This window comes from Gavia stellata, chromosome 31, assembly GCF_030936135.1.
Source record: "Gavia stellata isolate bGavSte3 chromosome 31, bGavSte3.hap2, whole genome shotgun sequence".
NCBI lineage: Eukaryota > Metazoa > Chordata > Aves > Gaviiformes > Gaviidae > Gavia > Gavia stellata.
Window position 1 is genome coordinate 5,299,180 of NC_082624.1, and position 23,377 is coordinate 5,322,556.

At 40.1% G+C, this 23,377-nt stretch overlaps 1 protein-coding gene across 1 annotated transcript in view; it reads left to right on the top strand.

Moving 5' to 3' along the window:
* The first annotated feature begins 455 nt into the window (after window positions 1–455).
* Window positions 456–23,377, top strand: part of KCNU1 (potassium calcium-activated channel subfamily U member 1) — a 51,038-nt gene continuing 28,116 nt past the window's right edge. Inside the window, 24 exon segments of the mRNA XM_059831402.1 lie at window positions 456–471; window positions 574–692; window positions 2,517–2,558; window positions 2,560–2,637; window positions 5,085–5,168; window positions 5,930–6,041; window positions 6,671–6,746; window positions 7,200–7,266; window positions 7,616–7,701; window positions 7,703–7,783; window positions 8,225–8,317; window positions 8,957–9,067; window positions 10,568–10,673; window positions 11,740–11,822; window positions 12,691–12,760; window positions 13,179–13,334; window positions 15,272–15,384; window positions 15,486–15,553; window positions 16,518–16,579; window positions 17,523–17,549; window positions 17,551–17,585; window positions 17,718–17,791; window positions 18,784–18,804; window positions 21,695–21,797. Of these exon segments, the coding sequence (XP_059687385.1) occupies window positions 456–471; window positions 574–692; window positions 2,517–2,558; window positions 2,560–2,637; window positions 5,085–5,168; window positions 5,930–6,041; window positions 6,671–6,746; window positions 7,200–7,266; window positions 7,616–7,701; window positions 7,703–7,783; window positions 8,225–8,317; window positions 8,957–9,067; window positions 10,568–10,673; window positions 11,740–11,822; window positions 12,691–12,760; window positions 13,179–13,334; window positions 15,272–15,384; window positions 15,486–15,553; window positions 16,518–16,579; window positions 17,523–17,549; window positions 17,551–17,585; window positions 17,718–17,791; window positions 18,784–18,804; window positions 21,695–21,797 (1,883 nt within the window).

The window sequence follows — 23,377 nt, forward strand, 5'->3', positions numbered from 1 at the left end:
ATTGCAGCTCTTACCATCACATCTACTCTTTCAGTGCCAGGGAATCTTGCTTGTGATTGTTTTTGAGCAGTAGAAGGACTGAATCTGAAAGTTGAGTGGAGATTCCCAAGGGAGTACTGCAGCATCTGCATGTTGCAGCTCTTGAAAGGAAGCGTGAAATGGGGTCTGAATGAATGAGTCTTGAGTGCTGTGTGTGAGACTTCACAGGTCTGTATTAAGCAACTTATGTTTATACAGTGACTCTGTATACTGTGAGAGCCAGCTTTATAAACTGAGATATTCTGGAGAGAAAGTACCTTGGTGATGTCAATAAAAAGAGATTTAAATTCGAACCCCTATTCAAATCCTTCCATTGCACAAAGGGTCCCGCTCAGTGTCCCAGCCTGTCAGTCTGACCAGTGCTGACATGATGCACAGCACACTGATACTGAAGTCACTCCAGTGTCACAAGAGCAATGAGTATTCTGGGAGGTCAGGACCAAGCAATTAAGGAAGCTGAGGAGGAAGAAGGCAGAACAAAGTGATTCCTAATATGGCAGGGAAATGTAACATCACCTGTGCACTGTACTTCAGTTGGCTTTTATTATACCATCTTTGTTTTCTTGGGAGGCCTGTTTACCATACTAGCTTTGAGGTTTGCTAGGTATGCTTATGGATTCAGCACAGAGAAGATCTGGATGAAAAAGGTAAGGGCAAAGTGTTTTTGAAATGGCTCACATTTTGCGTGTTGATGTGAGAATGCAAGAATTACATTTGATATGGAAGGGTTACTAGCTTAGAAACTATCTTCTGTTATAGTGCACTAAATGTGGCATGTTCAGGGAAAGTTTGGTTTACTTTTATCTTCGAGTTGATTACTTTAACAGGGTAGTGCTTTTGGATGCTACTGTCTTTCCCCTTTTAAGATGAAGGGACAGGACAGTTTTTACCAAGGTAGATACTACTGGCTTCACAAACATACACATACAGAAACCTCAGCACCTACATATGCATGTAGATAAACAGAGATGTGTACAAAAGCACTATAATGCTTGCCTTTTCAGTCCATATTTGCATACAACCTCTGATTCTTAAACACACAAGCTAATATGTGCAAACACACAGTATCTCATACACATAGATATTTAAACACCAAGGCAGAGTTCATAACAGAAATGAGGAATACATATATGTGGTCAAGCTATCTCTCAAGACCATAACTCCCACTCTGTATACTGCAACTATTGGAAAAATTGTCTTAAGAAGTTGTTTTTCAGTATTTTAGAATAGGCTTTTTCACGTGATCAGAACAGGCTGGACAAGGATGGGATTAAGTGTGCTGAAAACAAATCCACCACCAAAAGATCTATGATCTTTTGATCCCCGTCCTCCCTGCGTGCATTGTGGAGTTTTCGAGAAGGTATTAGTAGCTCCTAAGAATATCACCAGGTTGGTTCATATGACATATCCAGGTCACTTATGTACCGGGTTACAATGTAATTTGCAGGACTGAGGAGTTTTTTCCTTGTGTCACTTCATGTTGCCTCCTACAACTGTCACAGGCTGTTTCACTCCATCGCATCCGAGGGACGGCTTGATATTCTCATAGGCTCACCTGGATTGTGTGGGCAGAAAATGAAGGGAACACCTGTGCTGCTGGCAAACTGTAGGCAACTCTGTTTGCCAAAATGTTAAATTAATCTGATTCTCTGCTGTTCTTTTGGCTGCTGAGTAGAGGTGGGGTTTAGTTCTTAGTATTAGCTCTTTACAGATTCTGGTGCCTGGGAAACTGAGTGCAAAAGAAGAGGCCAGTACAGTATCTCACATTACAAGCAGCATTGGTCTTTTTTTTTTTTTTTTTCTGGTAGGTGTTTACAGGTCTTCTGTCATTGAATAATCTGTGTTAGTTATTTGTTACAGTTATTAATAGCTGTATCTGCAGGAAGGACAGAATCCTACCTCATAGCAAAGGCTAATCAGAGTTAGCTGAAGCTATACAGTAAATCTGAGTCTTACCTGGGGCAGTTGCTGGAATACATTAAACGAGGTAACAGGCCATGTTAAAACAGAACATTGGAACTAAGATATTCCAGGGTATGTGCTAGGGAAATGTTTTACGTGGTCAAAACTAAGAAAACTAATTCACACCTGGCACAAGATGAGGAAAGGGTGGGGAGACTAAGTAGAGAGGTGTTATTAGCAACAGAGCAACTCTTCCCTTCAGACTCAGGTTATGAGGCAGTCACTTTTAAGGTGATGAGAACCGACATTCATTGGTGCAACCAGTAAAGAAGAAATGAGACTGCATCTGTATATCACAGTATGTGTCTGCACAGCATGCCCTCAGTGAATTCCAGGAAGATAATAAGGCTTTCTGAAGCTTTTAGTAGCTTAGCTGAAGGAAAATATATTCCACACACCCCCTTACTTTCAATCCCCATTCAGATTTGGTGGTGGTTGGATGTCTTGGCTTTAGCCACCTTGGGAAACAGTGTCTGGCAAAGCCAAGGTTAACAATCTATTTGCTTCTCTGTCAGGACAAAGATGTCTGGTGGCCACACAAAAAGAAACAAACAAAGTTTGGTCTACTGGATAAGAGTCTTCTCTACGCAGGTAGAAATGATGCTGTCAGCTCAAACATCTGTGGGGTATGTACTGGTAAGTAGATTGGTTAGCACAGGTTTCTTCTTCTACTGCATATCTGTTGTTACGAGGACATCAAGTGAAAACACAAGTATATGTCTAGTTTTACTGTTCATATGATCTAGGTCACACTTTCTCCTAATACAAATGTGTTTGACCTGGGAGGATGAACTGGAAAGTTCCTAAGCAGGAAAAGTTATATAAAATGACTGAAACTCACCATCTGATGTCTCCCTAGATGTGGCTGTAGGCAGACTGCTGGGTCTGGCTACACAATCTCTATCTTCTGGGTGATTGAATCACTTCTGAGTCATTCAGCCCTGATGGCTTGCTTGGTGGCTCACTCTTTCAATGGGAAATTATTATAATAGTATTGATGGTAATAACTTTTGTTATTTTAAATGCACGTCCAAAGGATTGAGAGTGCTGTCTTTATCCACCACAAAAGGATATGCCAATGACACATCTCAATGGAACTTAACTGCCTTGTTTTTTTAATCTGAGCATCCTTTTGTATATTAGATTTTGGTGGCTGCAAGTGAATGAGCAACTAGCCACGTGTTTTGTGGCCACAGATATGAGCCAGAGGAACCTATGGGCAGTGATATGTGACAGCCCCTTTGAGCTCCATGGGTTGTTAGGTACATATTCCTCCCTTCCTTTAAGATGCCAATACTTTACAGAGATTACAGATGCCAGAAGAGCATACCTTGGGCATAACTGCATGATAGCAGCAGCCTGAGTAGTGCATGGAACTATACAATGCAGCCAGAAAGGAAAAATTGTGTTTGGTACCTTTGTTACAGCTGTTGAGGTTTCACTGTATGTAGGTTTTTTGTGTGTATACCTTCAAGGCTGGATTTTTCACAAGAACTGAGGGACAGATGTCTAAATCCTACGGCTTTTGAAAAGGGTCTGGCACCCATTTTGGTACAGACATTTTCAAAATCATTCAAAGCCCAGCTGTTACTATTGCAATGTTTAGAGAATGCTAGACTTTTAATAAAGTTTACCACCCACTACCTAAAGCTCTTTTGAAAGTCTGGCCATCTATTTTTGGTACCTAAATGAGAATGGAGCTCTTCTATAAAATCCAGCCTTTGGTAAACAGTTTGATGGGAATAAAATAATGAGACTAAGTAGGAAAGCACACTGTAGCCTTTCCCAGTCTTCACCTGAATACGTGTATTTTGTAGAATGTGCGCAGGGGTAAAAAGATATTAGTATGGAAACCCCTTTGATTTAATATGCCGGAGCATTGTTCTCAGTTCTTTGCTTGGACTGGTGCACAACACTGGAAAAATAAAATGGAATCATAAAAATAAATAAATAAAATACAAAAACTGTGGAGCACTCTGAAGTGAATTCAATCAGCAGAGGTAAACCTGAGAAGCAGAATTCTACATCAAGAGCATTCCGATATTGTGTTTAACCCTCAGACATTATAAATCTGACGAACATCTAGGAGTAGCTTCAGAAGAGAAAGAGTTGTTTTTTTAAGGAATAAACCGGCAGTTAATCCTATTTACACAGAGTTGTTTCCATGAATAGCATTACACCTGTAGGTCAGAGTTGATGTTCACCTGGGCTGACCTATGGGACTAGTTTACTTTGTTGTGTTTCTGCTTTCAAAATATCCCCTGCATGGGTGGAGGAAGAGGTGCCTCAGATGGCTCATAATTGATGTACCTAGCTTGCTGTCAGCCTGGTATAGGCAATATGTCTGCAAGTGAGTGTGAGAATGTGACCTGTAATCTCCTCAGGCACTGTCAAACATCTGTTGTTGAACCAGGTGGTGCCAGTGGGAAAAGTTTATTCCCACAGCTTTCTACTGCCAGATTTTACCACTTGCATCAGTCTGCACTGTTACACTTTATTTGAGCACTCTGTAAGCCTATTTCATGCAAGGTCAGTGAGGCTGGCCTAGAAAATTTAAATTGGTGTTGTAAGCTAACCGGGCAGACTTTGATGGAAAGTACTCAGTGCTTCAACTACTCCCTTGGCAGTTAGAAGGCCATGTTCAGAAGGGGTTCAGTGAGAAATAGCTACAGGAGCTCTCTCTGCTGACTAAGCTGAATACAGAAGAGTATACTGGTCCACAGGAGAAGCGTGAAACCATTTTCCTGAAGAAGTCAACAGAAGGATTTGCATAAGCACTCTATAAATATATGAAACCTAATCTTTCCAGTATATTTGCATGATAGAAAAATAATGTCGTGTTTTAACACGCTTGCTAATGCTAATGAAAACCTGCTATTAACAGTCATTTATTCTGCCTAACTCACTGAGGAAGTAGAGATTTAAATTGCACAAAATTGTGAACACATTTAAATTTTGGTTTAGTGATTATTTCATAATAAAAACCCAAACCAAATGTCACTTTATAGCCACTCTATTGTTTGTTTTCTTCTTTTGCCCTTCCCTCCACTGACTGTGATGTCTGTTTCCCAATTAAAGCACAGGAATTCAAGATCTCCTTTCCAGACAGCAACCTTTATGTAGATAGAGGCTTCAACACTTTCTTCCTCCTTTACTTTGGATTACGGGTAAGGGCACTTGATGGGAAAGTTGAGTTAAAAATGGACTGTATTTGGCAGCAGTTTACCTGTATGGATAGGAGGTGCTCTGTAGTATAATGTTTGACTGCCTTAGCTTAACTCGGAGACAGTGGTTTTTTTCATCTTCTTTTGCAATTACTTCATTTTCTCCCTTTGGAATCTGGTTATTTCCAGCATTTCTGCAACATTTCCCAGCTCACACATTAGCCTTGTCTGTCTTTCTCCATGTCTTTAAACCACTGAATGAATTAGTCAGGTCTTTCTTCAGCTTCTCTTGAAAAAACTGTATAGCTGTGTGCCATCTGTTCTTAAAATGACATTAGTTGCACTGGTGTGAAATAATTTTTGGTTGTAGCTTTTGACATTAGAATTTTTGTCTAAGTCATTAGAAAACTGGATATTCCCTGTTATAGATCGATGTAATGAGGATGGGGTCTTGCCTGCCCTTTGGTTTTATAATTCATTGTTACTGGTACTGCAGTACTACAGACACCCTAGAAAAAAGGTGAAGGGGGCAGCTGAGAAAGAGAGCATCATTATACCTTTGGGTCCAACCCATTTTTGTGTTCTTGGAGCTCCAGACCAAGCCTTTCTGAAACAAAACAGGAATGTTAAGGCGGTGTCCACAGAAGCCAAAGCAATAGAGAAGGAAGCAGACTGCAAAAATGGGTATCCTCAGAGAGCTGCCTCCTTGCTCTGAGACCCATGATCACACAGCACTGATGCTTTTTGATGTTATTCATCTTTAGTTTGTGGCAGCAGATGACAAACTGAGGTTCTGGCTTGAGCTGAATTCTCTTGCGGAATTCTTCACAATCCCTCCAGTTTTTGTTTCCTATTATTTAAAGAGGAATTGGCTTGGTAAGCAGGACTTGGAGATCCTGCTTTCTATTCATGTTCTGCTTCTTACATGAAGACTCCCTTCAAGTTTATTTTGATTCGGGGAGGCTTTGACCATCAGTATGAAAACTGTTCTTTGAGAGCAAAATCATGCCTTGTTGGCAAAAACTCCTTTAATTTTGAGGGGCTTGTAATTTACCCAAGTCTGTCTCCATTCTGTTTATCTGTTCGCCCAGCTTTTAGTGTCTCAGCAATCACTGTACCTAACCAACTGGATGAGGAGTTACCCACCAGGGAAGCCAAGACAGTACCCTGATTTTTGTGAATGGCTTTCTTGCATGCTCTGGGGTCTATAGTCTAGTGGACCTGTATGTCACTTAAGCCTTCAGGTTACCGCTCAAAGGAACTGCAATTCTTGTTTTTTCTCATAATTCAAGGCCTCCTTTGAGGACATAGGTGGAAATCCAGTGACATAAAGGCTCTGAATACTGAGTGATGTTATCCTCTCTTGCCAGGTTTGAGGTAGCATCCGCTATAAATATGTAGAAAACAAAGCACGTATATTTAAACATATCTGAATACGTGGAAACATTCCACTTCTAGACAGATTTTTTTTTTTCTTCTCCTCTGACTTTCTCACTTTTCTCCAGGTTTGTGTTTTTTGAGAGCACTTACGTTGTTAGAACTTCCGTGAATACTATGGTTCCTCAGGATCATGAAGAACAAGTAAGTTAAAGCCTTGCCAAGTACACTTGGAAGCCTAACATTCTCCCTGATGTGTGTATTTTGGCTGACTCGGGTACTAAAGGAAAATACTAGTGTTGCGTATGGGAAAAAAATTACTATCAATAATGTTGTACTGAAAATTACAAAAAAATTTATAACCATCAGCTCAGTGGAACTCTGGCGGTGGGGAAATAAGTGGAAATCATATATACAAGAAATCTTAAAAGGTTTTAGAGATTGATAAATGTTAAAAATGGAATTATTTGACATCTTGCCTATGATAAAAGGGCTGGATGTAGGAAGATTTTCTAAACCTAAATCCTTCATATGTAATCTTACATGCACTAGAGAAGAGTTTTGTTGAGTAGAGTAGGGTCGTGTAGGAAATTTTAAGTCTGGTAAAGATTACATTACATTTTAAATGTCCTGGGACTTTTCCTTTTCTATCTCTAGTTATTCAGTCGAGTTCTTTGCTATATTTATCAGCACCTGGCTCACAGCTGCAGGATTTATTCACCTGGTATGTATAATCAGCTACACATCCTTCCTTGTCACCTTAAATCAGTGTTGTCATCTGAGCTTCGGGTGTATGTTTTTTCCTAACAAATGCAGCATTCTCTTAGGAGAGAACAAATTTGTTGTACCAGGACAAAGCATGACTCAAACCAGTGTAGTTTACTTGCATATGTTACCAGATGTGGTTCCATTGATGCAATTACCCCCCTGCTTCCCCCCCTCCCCCGGTAATGAATCGCTTCTGCAGTAACTAAAAAAGTGCTAATTTTTTCATTAAATAATTGTGAATTGTAGATGGACTGAAACCAAAACCAATTTAAACATCTCTCTAATCTTTTCCTGCCCCTGGGCAGGTAGAAAACAATGGAGATCCTTGGGTTCAGCCTGCAAATTCCCAGCCCCTCAGCTATTTCAAATGCCTGTACCTAGTGATAATGACTGTCCACTGTTGGTTATGGTGGTGATGTGGTTCAAACAACGTTGGGTCGAACTGTCATTATTTTCTTCATTATTGGTGGTTTGGTAAGAAACCTATATTTCTTTTCTGAAAATGGCAGCTGGGGAGAGACAGTGAACAGCAGTGTCGCCAAAAATTTGGTCTTATCAGGGTTGCAGTAGGGATTAGACATCTATGAGCAAAGAGAGTTTTGACATTAGGTATTTACTGACATGGCTATAGAGTAATTTTCTCTTCTAAGAGCTGGCAGGGCTTCTAGTATTTCTTCCTGTGGCTGCAAATACTGGCAAGAGCCAAAATACTGGACAAAGCTAATCCAAGGTATCAGTGGCATAAATCCATTATCCGTACATCATACAGTTGTACATTCCTGACAGTGATTTTTAGGAAACCGAAGTAAATTTCTCATTTTTGTTCCACGTAATTTAAACTCTAACAAATTAATTTATCATGGTTAGGAGAGCCAGAATTGGCTCTGAGAAAGATGATTTTTCTTGATGTCTTGGGTACTATTTGCAAACTTCATCCCTGAAATTGTGGAAATTGTTGAAAGCCACAAAAATTACAAATCCTCTTATGAAGTGGTGAGTGGGAAAAAGTAAGTATGGTTGCTATTTGTCTTTGGAAAATAAAAATTAGGTCAGTGACTAGGCTGGGAACCAGCTCAGAAGAAATAAGAAGCTAAATAAAGCTTCCTGTAGTAACTTAAATGATATCCTGAAGCTTACTCTTGGTTGATCAAGACTGTCTGAATAAACCTTGTCAACAGCACTATTCAGCATGGGCTTTATTTTCAAAGGAAGAGAAGCTAGCTGGCATGATAGCCTAACCTAAAGATTGAAGAGACCTATTTCATTGGTGGTGGTGTGGTTTTTTCAGTGTAGGTGTGGTGTGGTTGGGGTTTGTTGTTTTTTTGTTGGGTTTTTTTTTGCCACTTGCAGTACTGGGCAGGTACAGCTTCAACCAGGTCTTGTAAAGTTCCTTCTATGACTCTGTGTTTGGAATGTCTACCATTCACTGCTTCTAACACTTACAGTTCCTCTTCCTTTCCAAAATAACTCCTGAAGTACATGGTCACGATGGATGAAATTTCCATCAAACCGAAGACACAAACTGTCTTCTGCATTACTGGGATTAATATGCTACAAGCAGGTGTGTAGCGTCATATAATGTCAGCTTTGCAACAGCCATTCTACTACCTTCAAAGTGACAAATCTTGCTTGATCTCTTCCTGTAGCTATACTGTTGTCTGTGGTAATATCACTCTGGAGAGTGTTACTACATTCCTACAAGACTTTTTGCTTCAGGACAAGTGAAATGTTTGCACAGAAATCCTTTTTGTGGGAGACTATCCTTATTTCTCTGAGAAACTTCACTTTGATTCCCTGAACGCTTAGGGGAAATGTAGGAGATCTGAAAGTAAAAGAAAGCAATGCTGTGTAACTCATTAATGGGAATTACAGACAAAATTGGAGCAATGAAGCTTTCAAGCTGGAATGTTCATGATAAAATGTTTTCTGTTGTGATTTATTGAAAAAAAAAATGTTTCCCTGTAAATTGCATAGTAAGCTAGTGTTGCCAGATATACCCGACTTTAAGTCTTGCCAGGTCTGGCAATCAAATAATTGTCAGCTGTCTCAATTTCTTATACATTTTTTTTCATCCTGGGGAGAAAATCTGTAACTTCCACTTGGTCATGCTGGTATATGGCAAAGGGAGGAAAGTTAAGCCATTTTTCTGTGCCAAAGATAGCAGGTATTTCGACTGTCCTGTCAGATCCCCTTCTTCTGCCTAGCTGAAGCTATTAGATATGTTTCTGAAAGCGGAAGCTTCAGAGGGAAGTGATTGCAGGGTGCACAAACACAATTTTACCTTGGAATGCAGCGGAGGTGGGGCAAGAGGTGAGCAGAATATTATAGGCATCTCTTTTGAAATACCATGACATTTTGAGAGAGCTGTTGAATTGAAGATGCATGGAAATGAGGTACAGGAATGGTTCAAAGACAGGAAAAAGTGCTTTAGAGGAAGAGATGTAGAGTTCAGTCTGTTTAGCGTAACAGGAGGAGGATAGGGAGTTTGGCTCAATTAAAGTGCCTAAGTAGCTTCACAACCAGTATAAAAATCTTCTTTAATCTGGAAAAGATAGGCATAACAAAAGCTAATAACTAGAGTTCAAATTTGAGCAAACTCAAGTAAGAAGCAAGGCATGCATTTTTGAAAGTGAGAAGTGATTAATAATCACTGAAGCAAACTGCTCAGAGAATGGGTGGATTTTCCAACTCCTGTCTTTAAATCAAGATTGGATACCTTCCTACAGGGCATGTTCCATTACTGGGATCAATGTAGGAATATCTTGATAATGTATTGTACAGCTCATGTAGAAGAGAATGTTACAGAAGTTCCTGGATGAGATACAGTTTGCATAAATTGAATAGGAAAATAACACTTGAGTTGGAGAGAGAGTTGAAGTTCAGCAGTTTCATTTGAAAAGAGAATGCAAAATCAAGCCCTAGGAAGTGTCATTTCCTGACTCTTGTGGAGTAACAGTGAGCTGTAAAATTAGAGTTGCATGGATGGCTGTGGAATGATACTCATGAAAAATTAATGACAATAGCAGAAGACAGGAAAAATCCAGGAAACATTCCCATGACTGTTAAGTTTTATAAAAGCTTGTTTTCATTAAAATCTAAACTATGTACTTTAACTGAGCTGCCAAAATCCCTGTAGCTTTTTTAAACAGCAAGTAGTTATGGCAAATAGTTTCTCTGAGAAATGGAGACTTGCAGAGAATGTAATTATGAGAGATTGATAGATTGCCCACCCCCCCATTGTTGTTTGTATTGAATAGGTCTCTTCCTAGTCTGGAGCTGGAAGCTGTGTTCAAATGCTGTTCAGCCTAGATGACTTTCTTTTATGGCTCTGCACTGAACTCTGAATATCTGAAGAGAGTTGGGGTAAGAACTTCATCATTTGCCCTTTCTTGTAGATAAGCCAACCTTGTGAAAATCTTGTCCCTTATGAAAGGATGCTTGAGCTGCAGCTACTTAATTCATGTTGAGATTTACACTTCAAGCAGCTCTGCTTGTTTTAGTGGTACTTTGCATACCAACAGATCACTCATGGGAACTGAGAATGCAAGAGGCGGGCATAACGGACTTTTCAGGCTATAAATTTTTGAAGCACTGAAACAGGAAAAATAAAGGGGAAAGCCAAACTGTGATCATCTGGTTTTGAAAGAGGAATATTATGAAGTGCAGCATTTCTGGAAATTGTATTTAAATAATTGGAAATGCCATTAGTTGGCTCATCTTTAAAGTGTGCATCATATTTGGGTCTCATTCATGGATGTCCAGAAAAGAAGAGACCTCATGTTCAAAATACTGAAGGCTTGGTAAAATACTCCAATAGAAGCAGAAGGAACGGACCTGGATTAAAGAGAAAAAAAAATAAACCACAACAAACCAACACTACCAACAAACAAAAAAACATCGCTGGCTTTAACTTTAGTGTGGTTTCTATTTGTTAGTATCCTGTTTGAAATACAGTGGTAGATCTCCACCCAGTTCCCAGCAGACTGTAAAACCTCCACCATAAATGAAACTTGTTGTTGTTGTTAACGACTTCATTACACAGCCCTAGTATTGATTAGATGACTGAGACAGAGGTCTTCTGACCTGCCCAAATATTGACCGTTGAAGTGCTTCGGCTGGACTTTGCTGGTGAAGAATATAGCAAAGCTGCCTATTTTGTAACCTCTTCTAGGAAGATGTTAGCACTAGAAACTTAAAAATTTCACGTGTTCCAGCACTTTGAAAATAGAAATATGCATTACATACTGTATGTTTGACTGGAGCTACATCACTGTTGAAACATTCAGTACAACTGCAAGTAATGGGATCATCATTATCTTACACAAGTTTTTAACTAAAGACATGTGCCACTAAATCAGCTCACTATCGGAGATTGTTGTACTTCATATGGGGCTAAACCCTGATTTAACTTTTCTCTCCTGGGATACAGATGGAATCTACAAATGCTTGTCTCATTCTAGCAGATGTTCACTCTCCACAACCTTATGCTGAAGATACTTCCAATATCATGAGGTAGGATGAGATACTCCAGTGCTTTCATTCTCTATCTGATTGATATTAACAGTGACACAGATAGTGCTGCTGGCAGGGGAACATATTTGTCCTGTCACGTTTTTTTCTGCCTGGAGAACTCTGAAAGCCAACTGACTGCTTTCTGCTATGATTTTCAGATGCGTTGAAGGATTGAGACAGGTAGCAGCTGCGCAGCCCTGCAACCCCATACAGAATGTAAAGTTACTAAATATGGTGTAATTACCTTCTTCAGTATCCTGAATATTAGCAGTCAAGGAGTCTGGCTCCTTGACACTGGAGAGAGTTGCACACTACTATCTGGTGCAGCTCTGCTGTCAGGTCTGATAATTTTACACATCTTCGTACTGGACAGACTTGAATTGGGGACTCCCTTAGTACTGCTAGATTTGTGAGTCTGATGGCATAACTAGCATACTGCCAAAACAGTTCAGAAGTCCAAGTTCCAGACTGGGTTATCTTTATTTTCTATTTGTAGGGCATCTACTGAAGTGGAGATACTATTTTATGAATGAAATTTACAGGTGGACTTGGCGAAGCAAGTAATGTTCATTATTGTTGCTTCTCTTAGCTCTAGACTTTTAGTGGGATACAGGAATGATTCTTCACCCTGTGTCCAAGCCATGTGCCATTATCTTCAAATCTTTTGATGATGACTACCTTCCTCTCCAGATAGTGGACTTGGATATGCTTGAAGTGTAGAGGTCCCAGATATAGGCATTGGGTCATATGTTGTTCTTTGTCACTACTCTCCAATTGCTATCTGCCGGAGTAAACTAGTCTGACTTGAAAAATGAGAGACCCTAGCCAGAACTGAGCATATTAATCAGAAATCGTATCTTTTGTACAGCGTGCTGTCTATCAAGAATCACTACCCAAACATGAGAGTAGATTTGCAGGAAATTTAGTCTCGTAACAAGGTATCACAATTGTCTGTCATGCAACTTGTCACAGTTTAAATTCTGGCCTTTATGGAATCAAAAATCTCTGCCTTTTTATAAAAACAGGATCTTTATCCAGTGGCTCTTACTCATCCAGTTACTAACCTATCTAGAATATCTTTAAACATTACTAAAAATAAAGAATAACTTTTTGTTTGTTTTTGTCAAAGTTGTCAGCAAATGCACATTTTCTGTTTCAAAAAAACCAAACCCTAAAATAAACTCACCCAAACAACTTCAGAACACTTAGCTATCCATTAGCATATTCCAGCAGAGAGATTTTTTTTTAAAAAAAGAATGATGAAGGCAAGACAGACAAGAATCATCATTTTACAGGAACATTGTGGCCTTGCCTATCTCTATGCTGATTTGTAAGCACTTTCCTACTCTGAAACAGGTATACCTGCCGAACATCCCCAACTGGGACTAGAGGACAAGAGACAGCATCATCTGTTTTGGTGAACTGAAGCTAGGCTTCGTAGCATAAAGCTGCCTTGTTCCTGGTTTGTCTACTCTCTTAACCAGTTTGTTCATTGTGAAAGAGGATACTGAGGTACATCCCTCACTTGTCTGAATAATGTGAATACAGGCCAGTGGGATATTCTCTGAAATATGTGCGTGACTTCTGAGTAGAAACTGCAACCAGGTCTTTTGAAGCTTATCTTGATCATGCTGGGATTAAGCTTGACACAGAAGGCAAGAAAACCTAACAGACTATTTCTAATTTAATATTTGAATTCAGTGCAAGAGGTGAAAAGAGTGCTGTAGAGTGTGCTGAAGCAAAAGAGCCTGAGGATGCATTTTACAATAGTGTGCAAGCAGGTGCCAAAGCAAAGGATGACCATATAGCAAGCTATGCTGCTGCATTTAGCTGATGTGGAAACACCTTGTCTGTTGCTGTAGGTTCAAAAGCAATAGTGTGATGCTGGTGCTCCACTGCCTCTGCGAGAACACAGTAAATCAGTTTGGGTTAATGTAGTGTGGACCCTGTTAGCTTCTCTGTGTCTGTGCTTGATTCCATTCTGTCTGGCATTCATAATTTGAATCTGTGCTTAAAGCACCTCAGCAGAACCACTTCTGCTTGACACCCGCGAAAATGGGCTGAAAATCAGTCCAATGTACCCTTTCCAGTTAATTGCATGCTTTTCTTCAGTATCCTTTTAGGCTTATTTATTTCTTTGGTTGGGTCTTATGGGGTAATTTATGCAGGAACAGTGACAGTTAAAACTCCTGTCATCTCCCTGCAAGGAAAGTGATTCAAATTTATCCTCCTTTTATCTGTCTTTCCTCATCAGTACCTGCTACAATGCCAAATTGATAATACAGTACAAACGTTGCTGAGATATTTCCAAATCAATACCAGAAGATTTAATAAAAACATAAAAAGACAGAACTATTAGGCATGAAGTTGCCTGAACAAGTGCCAGGTTTGCTAGTCCTGCAGTGGACATGCTTTTGCTATCACCTAGTGGCTATATGTGATACTTCACGTTAATCTCCTGCACAAAAGAATTTGACTGCTATTTCTCTCTTCAGGGACTTTTCATTCACAAAATTAATTTAGACAAACTAAATAGATATCAGGTGAAATAAATAGAGTTTATCAATGCGGAAGTTGTATGTAGAATTGGGCTGCTTATTAGATAGAGTCTTTTTTCATTGACACTTGCTGTTTCTTTCAAGTCCAAATATTTCACAGACATGGCAAAGCTAGCCAAACTGCTATTTTAAAGGTTTTTTTAAGCATACTGTGAAAACTCAACAAACTTTTTAAATTGAAAAAAGCCTCGTATGTCAAAATGCATTAAATAATTTTTATTTGGAAAGCAACACTTTTTTTACACATTTTTAGTAGCCTATTAAGTTTCATGTGGAAGGCATTCATATGCCAAGAGAATAGCACATACTGTGAGACAATGAGTGGCAGCCTAAATCCTGAAGGAGCTGTAAGCAGCAGAACGTTTTGCTGCTTTAACTACCTAGGTATAAACAACGCTTCACTAGTCACAGAACTACCAAAGAAAAAAAAAGTGCTTATACTGGAGTAGGCAATCACAGTTCAGCAATAAATCACACCTCTAATAACTGTATTTATGATCGGTAAAACTTAACACAAGACCAGTCCTCATTTGAGTAACTAAGGAGGCACGTTAATGTTATTGCAAAGTAACGTGTAACTTTCCTCAAATAATGGGCTCCCAATACTTTGCAGTCATGAAATTTCCCTGTAACTTTGTTTGTATGCAGTAATAACACCTGTTCTTCAATGATAATATGAATTGGAAGTGTCTAGAAGGGTTGAGACTTTCCCTGGTCTGTTGTTTATTAACTCCAATATTGTCTCTGACAACATATAGCTGATGTTATTCTGCTTCCAGTAACTAAGGGCCTTTGGTCTAATACTGTGTGTGGTGGGCCCAGTGTTAGATTACATATCCTACTTGCTTTGTCTTTCAATAAATATATTATCTTTGTGGTTGGTTCTTTTAGACAAAGAGAAAATACTTGAAGGACAAAATGCTTCTGAAAGATGAAGACTACAAAGTAATGACTTTTCAGCTCTCCAATGATTTTGCAGACCTGACTTTTACAGAGGTTTGTTGGTATGTGGTACAGATTTGGTTGTTCTGTTATTTCCTTCCAGATGTGTCTTTTCACAGTACAGAGATATTGTGACTAACTGTGACTTGCTTTCTTTCCCCAGGTTGTGCTTTGTAAAACTGAACCTTGTCCTCTTGGGAACTGAACTCAAATTTGGCAGTTAAGGGGAGAGTTAATTGTCTGGGAGACGTCTTTTCTAGTAAGAAGTCAACTTATTCCAAACTAACAATTTCCGAACAACTGAGAAGAGACATGCCCCAGGTTCTGCACAGGTTTTATACACCTCTTATCTTCCCGTGTGCAGTATTAGGAGCAGGATCAAGATGTTGTTCCTGGTTACTTAAGGGCTGGGGTGAATTTTACCATATACAACAATCTCTTCTGCCTCTTCTTTTCTCACAGATAATCAGGGGACAGACGGGAGATGAAACACCGTTCTTACCTCCTATTTCACATGCAAGCAGCATAGGTCTCACTTTGATTTGGGGTGACTCAAGCATATTTATTTTCATTGGTAAAGGAAACGCCTCCTCATTTCTCCTAGCCACATGAGTTTACAGAGACTCCTAAATGCTATACAGCATTGTCATAAAGGGATAATTTGTCAATGCTGGCAGCAGAGCTTTTGCTCTCTGAAGCTGATCTGGTCCTGGGCCAGATAACACTCTGTCTGTTCTAATGATGAAATACAAGACACCCTAATGGGGAAGCTGGAACTAGTTCAGAAAGGGGAATAAGTAAGTGCCATAGATGTTTAAAATGCTTGAGAAATCGCCCAGAAAAGGCAGACTATTGAGTGCAATTATTTCTCTTTCCACTTTTATAAAGGAAATGGCTGTTTTGACAAAACTGTAGAATAAAACTCTGGAAACAGAGGGTAGTAGGGAAACACTGCTGTGAGAAATACATTGGGGCTCTCTTCCAGAAGTGTTGAATGAACTCTGCACTGAAAGAAGTTGGTAGATGTAGTTGCTTAGCACTAATGGAAAACAGGCCACAAGTCAATCTATTCTTCCTTGAGTTCATACATTGTCTGGCTGAAAATAGAATGATGAAAAGATAAAGCAAGAGGGAAATGGAAGCTGCATGCTCTTTGAGGTACAGAGACTGTATTTTTGCTTTCTTTACATGACAGTTGACACAGAAGAGATACCGCTTCTGAAAGCGGGACCTCTAGATGTTGCTACAACATCTGTAGTAATAATTACAGTCATTCATATTTTGTTTGTCCTCTGAGCCATGAATCTGGAGGAGCTGAATACAGGCCTTCTCTTGTGTGGAAGGAAAATGTTAACAACCTTGTCATCTTCCCCTATGCCATTCACATTACCAATATTCATTCAAACTGTGTTGAAAGCAGTAGGAACTTGGACTGAGCTGGTACCTTGAGTGGTCTTTGTAGGGGAAACTGGTAAATTTAATGATGGTGCAGAGGATTGAATATAGATGTGCTTAAAGCAGCCCAGCAGGGATACTCACTGTGGATGTAGAAGGGGGAACCATTAGGAAAAAAAGGTTCCCCCCCCCCCTTGTTTTACCTGGCATGTTCAGCATTAGAGCAGATACATCAAACCCCGCACATCCTTAGTATCTTCAGTTGCACAGAACTTGTATTTTGAGTATTCAGGATTTTCAGTCACCCCATGGAGAAATGGCCAATCCAGGCTGCAGTAAGCTATGAATGATTTTATTACATTAAACATGTTCAGAAATAATGTGGTGGAAGTGAAAGCACCTGTTTCCTATGAAGTTTACTATTTAGCAAATTAATTACAAAAAAAAGCACCACCTAATCCTCAAGAGCCTCAGAGTTGAATAAACTGCAAATCACCTTTTGTTAGGATTTCTGCATGCTTTGAGTCCTTGTTCTTCCACAGCTCCCCCAGGTTTCTGTGGACAGTAAATTCCCTTTATGTCATTGAAAAAGCATGTTAACTTTTTCGTGTCACATATGTCTCTCATAAGTCACAGAAGCTATGAGGATTAATGTAAGATTGTGAGGTGAGAAGGAAACTGTTATGATCATATAGTCTGAATTCTCACAACAGAGGTGAAAAATGTCACCAGACGGACAAACTGTGATTACTCTTTTGATTGTTTCTCAATACAACATGAACCTGCATGTTACCTATCTGCATAGGTAAAGCTTCATCGGAATACAATGGGCTTTTTTTATTGCTCATTCCCTGGCGGAAGTCAAAAGGTAAGATTCCCTGTTACTCTGTTTTTGAAAAAAAGGTCTAGAACAGAAAAACTTTCAAGAGCAGACAAGTGCATTTATTCTCTGATCAGTTAAACACAATTCAGTTCTGCCTAATTCACTTCTGTTTTGTAGGGCACAGTTCTATTGTAAAGCCTGTCACAGTGATATACAGGATCCAGAACAGATTAAAACATGTCAATGTAAAAGCAGACTACTCAAAAGCTTTCTAAGGTAAGTTTTTTTTAAATCTGTTTCTCATTAAAAAAAAAAGGCTGAATGAATATCTGTTAATTGTGTTTTTATTAACTATTTCTCTAGAAGGATAGGTTGGAATACACAACCCTTTACCTACCTGATAAAATAGGGAGTTTTCTGATGATACTAGTAAGTCTTATAGATTTTGATTATACTTTAAATGCTTCAAATTTATGCTTTTCTTTAGGAGTCAAAGCTTCTTGGCTAAAAAAGAGTAGGACAAATACACCTTGTTCAACATTTTCACTCTACTAGTTAACAGGTTTATCACAGAATACTGTTCTTTAACTGCAGAGACTGAAGCAAATGTGTCGTCTTAGTATAGCACGTGTATAATTGAAGCAAAATCTACAGCTGGAGAAAACCAGAATTTTGTGTCTGGTTTGTACGAGATTCTTGGTCAGGATTCCCTGAGGAAGTGTGTGTAGATCTTTGTCATTGTGAGACTATAATACTTTAAACATGAAGTCAGGTAAATGTTTTTGAGGTTGTACAAGCTGTATAGCACGCTTAATGGTGTTTGCTCTGAGGACTGCAAATCTTAGCTGGATGGAGAGAACAGATTTAATCATGGCAACATCTAATACTAAGCAGAGCAACTTATTCCTTCTTCACCTCAAACTCCATTTTGAAGATGTGGGTGTTTTTTTTGGTGTTAGTTTTCTGTTGAAATAGAGAACAGCTTCTCAGATTTATGGGTAATTACACTAAATTGAAGCCTGCAGCATTTTCATTAAGCATTTAAGGCCAAAATGCACACCTCTTCTAGGCTTCTGTAAACTTCTCTGCTAGTGCCCCCCCTCCATGGAGATGGTGCTTTGCTTTAAAGAGTAGACAAGGAGCTTTCCATTAAATGTGTATGTACACATGCATCCTACTTGTATTTCAAACATGTCTACTTGTATTCCAAACGTTTACAAATCCTTTAAGCAGCAGATGGCAGCCAAGCCCCATTACAAAACATGCCTCTGAACTGCAGATGGTTGAGATAAAGGCAAAACTCATTCACGCTGTGCTCAGCCAGACTGAGTGAACAAGCACAAACATGCTGACACCTGGAGGACTCCATGTAGTAATGTCATGCAGAAAGAGAAGCTGGAGCCCATTTTCAGTCCAAGATGCTTATCAGCATAGATGCAACTAAGGTCCCTGAAAGCCAGCTACCTCCCAGAAAAGAGACCTCCATAAACTGCAAAGACATCTTAATAAAAGTCAGTGGCAAATGAATAGAAAGATATTGACACTGTAGGAGCTCTCCACCTGGTTGGTTTCCTTCTTGTTTCCTAGGCAATCTTAGATTTTGAAAGGAGAAGATGACATTTCAGTATAAATGTGTATTAATAAAAAGCAGTTGTTTGCAAACCTGCAGTTCTGCACCAGTTATACTGTGGAGAGAGTGGTTGCCTGAGGTGGATCAGGAGCTTTGCCAGGCATAAGACCTTGCCATTGGTTTCCCCTAGGATTCTGGATGTATCAGAGCACAACAGAGCTTAATTATAAGCACTTTGGTTCATTCCTTCACTCTCCATATAATGTAGTTTAAGTGGTACGTGGTGTTCTGGATTCCTCCAGACTCATTGTGAGGAAGGAAAGGAAGGTTAGATGGGAGACCCCAACCTAGTTTAGATGAGTATGCCTCTAGTACCTGCAATGGAAATAAGGAGATTTAGTTGGTGAAAAGCAAGTTCATTGTCATGAATCTAAAAACTAATACAGGACCCTCACAGATTGCAAGCTTTGGTCAAAGGTGCTACTGTTGTTGTTTTAACAGGGGTGTAAATGGCTTACCACAGGTCAGTCAGAACACAAAGGCTACTTTTTCCTTTATCATGCAGTCTTAATCAAAACTATTACTAGATTTTTTTTTTTTTTGTTCATCAGATATGTATTAAGAGGCAATAGGACTTCTTGAGACAATGACACCCTGTGCCCGCCTTGGGACCTGGTCAGGCAATGGAAGTAAATGAGAGCTTTTTTCCCTGTTCTGCATCTCTGCAGCACCTCAGAGCTGCCCTGGGCAGTCAGGCCCTGCACAGGTTGTTCACAGTAACCCACGAAGCTCTGTGGAGTTGGCCAAGTATCTTGGTTTAGAAGACCATAAGAGAGTTCTCTCACTTATTAGTGTCTGTGTAAGACAGGCTGTTCTGAATTTTCATTCTCTGACTTGCCTTATGATACTTCCATTGAGCTTGACGCAGAGGAATCAAGTGGCATCCTCAGAGACCTCTCTCTCTACCCATCCAACTTCCACCTCATTGAACACAGGGCTGTAGAAAGAGGTATCCTGTTACCGAGGCTAAATGCACCTGCTTTTAGCACACCTGTGTAGCACAATTACAGCTTAAGGTTGACAAATCACCTATTAAAAGATGTCCCTTTTCCTGCCAGGGGTATGTTTGGAACTGCTAGCTGTTTCATCTGGGTTAGTATGGTTTGGCAATAGTTACGACATCCCAAGAAAGTTAGGGGTATGTGAGAGGGTTCATCTGTCAGTTTGTGAGATAAAAAGATATGTGTGTCTGAATGTTCCTCCAGTCCAACCTTTCCTTTCCCATCTGTATGCATTGGACATGTTTAGACACATGTGACATAGAGAGCTTTGCTGCACCTCCTGTCAAATGTTGACAAGGGGAGGAATGCAGGTTAGCAACAAAGATACAGACCAAGGGAGTGTGAGGAGTAACATCATGCATCCTGAACCAGCTACATCACTGTGAAAAGCAGGAATTGTAGGTAGGCCTTGGTGCTCTTAAAAAGTCTCAGAGGGTCCTGCTGTACATCCTGAAATCACTGCCTGGTGTTATAATGCAGAGCTTAATGGCCCATGACCTCAGATTATGGCCCAGAAAGGACTGGATCAAATGTCAGAGAAAAGATGCTCCAGCTGTTAAATAGCTACTTTAGGATTTGGGAAGCTTGAGCTCATTTTCTTGATCTGCTTCCTCGGATTCAATCTGGGACTTTAGGCCACTTAGCCTTTCTGAATTTTGATTTCATGATGGGAAATTGAGGAACTTAAAAATGGTTTGACTCACAGAGAATAGTGTTGTAAATAATTGCAAGTCACTTATGACAAGTATGAGGATGGTACAAGTACAGAGTATGAACTCTCCCTACCGTCTGGCTTTTTTTTGTTTTCTTGTATGGAGGACCACGTTTTCATAGAGCTCTTAGAGCATGCTTTCTCCTCTGCAGGACCAGGATCCTCCTCCTCCTCCACACTTTTTAGGACAGGCGCAGCCCCAGCATCCCCCTGCACCTTGGACTTCCCTCTCCCTACAGGACCAGCCCAGAAACTCGCTCACCCCTTCAGGACCAGCACTGGGACCCCCTCCTTTTCAAATGTAAGCTGTGCTTCTCTCTAGTCGAGAATACATCTTGTTCTTTCCCATACAAGATGAGAGAACAAAGGTCTTGCAGGTCACATGAGTGTGTATTGGCTGTGTGTTGAGGGTATGCTTCCTTCATCTGTGCCTCCACCTGCAGAAGTGACAAATGTTTCCTTCACTTTCGGGGAAAAACTCAGCAGTTCTGAGTGAATTTTAGCTTCTGGATTCCAGCACAAGAAACTCGCAAAGAAAAAGAGCTCCCTTTGGAATGAAATGGTGTGTTAAGTATGTAGCGCTCACCATATTTAAGACTGGTTTATGCATACGAGATGGAATTACTATTTTATAACGCTGTGCTGTATTTCTGAGCAGTTGGTATGAATAACCAATTACTTGGAGCTCCTTTGTCTAGCCTTTCTGAAGCCCCCACAGAATCCTCAAATGCCATGGTAGCCATTTGCAGACACAATCTAAATGCAACTGAAAACTATACAAAAGGAACCCAATTCTGTTTCATTGCCTTTGTTTCAGAGAAACTGAAATTCTGTAGAGAATTGCATATTTCAGATGGAGAGCCTGCAAAGTCAAAGTCCCTTAGTGTTCTTCCACCTTGGAGTTTTGTTAATAGGTAAGAAATGTAAAGCTGCATGTATGCTGAGCAGGCATTTCCTGGACCAACTTATTGAGAATTTGTGTGTAAAGTGGGAACAGCCTCTTTACTAATTCTTCTGCTATTGTTGGTGGTTGTGGTTGAAGTGGATGGTTTATGGCTTCTCCCTATCTTGATTAATTGAACAGCGTAGAAAACAGAACTTATGTCTATGCGTCCAAATCTTTAGCCTCTCATACTCTCCTGCAAGCTCAAAGGCAGTGCTGTGAACTCGTGATACCACTGTGGAGGAACAAAGGGAAGGAGAAAGGATTGGTATACCTCCTGAAAGTGCTTGCTGCTTTCCAGACAGAAGCCAAATGATACCGTCATTGAACAGCTGAGTCATGAGCACATTTTATTTGGCTCCTTCTGAGAGAGCAGCGTGGAGGCAGGAGCAGCTAGGGGTAGGAACATGAACAGCCAACACCAAAATTTGGTCTTTGCTCAGATACTTAATTGCAGTGTGATGCTGGCAGCAACCTGGAAGACTAGCAAACTCTGGTATACCCTAAAAGAAGTTTGCTCTAAAGGCAAATGGAGGTCCAAGAGAAATCACACCATACAGCCTTTCTCTAGCATCAGGAATGCATGCCAGAGCAGTCCTTTCTAGGCCATCTAAATCCTTCCTAGCCAGAGGAATCTGATGTCCCAGCAGGGTTTACAAACTGGTGGCAGAGCATAGTCATCTGCTGTCTAAGGCAAGGTGTGAATTGCAATATTCTTATCTACAGTGTGCTTAGTTTGCCAGTCCGGTTGACTTGCACTGGGACTCATCCTAACCTGAGCTGCTACATTCAGCATAAGGAAGGGTATCATGGTCTGATACTGAGCTGTCAGTAATAGCAAGCTGTTACGCTCTTCCAAAGCATCCACTAGAAAGGGTGACAGGACATATTGGCAAACAGTGTCAAACCAGAATTTGCAGGGAGTAAACAGGAACCTAGTAGGGGAAGAGAGATGCACAAACTAGTATTTCTTGCCTTGTTTCTGCTTGTGAGCAATTTGCAGCCACTGTAGAACTGAAGAGGCTTAATAAATGATGTCTCCCCTCCCTCCAAAACCCTATCTTGTGCTTCAGCAGCAAAGGCAACTGTCAGTATGGCAAGGACTCTGAGGTGTCCTCTGGAGAGCTTTGCGTCTTAGCAGCTTCCCCAGCACATACATGGTATCGGGACAACAAAGCATTGCTCAGTGCTGCTGTCCTACAACTGATTAGGTCAGCTGTAAATATTGGGACTGCACAGTAAATACATACGCGCATACTACCAGATTGTGCTGACTTGTTAAATATAAATGAAAACATAATTAGATTTATAATGTGTCCCTCCCCCTCCTCGTGCCCAATAACATAATTTACCAAAGGGGATGGGGGGAGCAGAACAAGCCCTCGCAACCTGCTGAAATATCATTATTAACATGCACATGAAAAGTCAATTATGCCAGAGGGAGGTATTTAAGTGAAGTGAGTTTCCATACTCTGGGATTACACCTTGGGGATTATTATTTCTTATTTATTTATTTATTTTCCCTGAGATCTCTGCTGCTGCTTAGCAGTG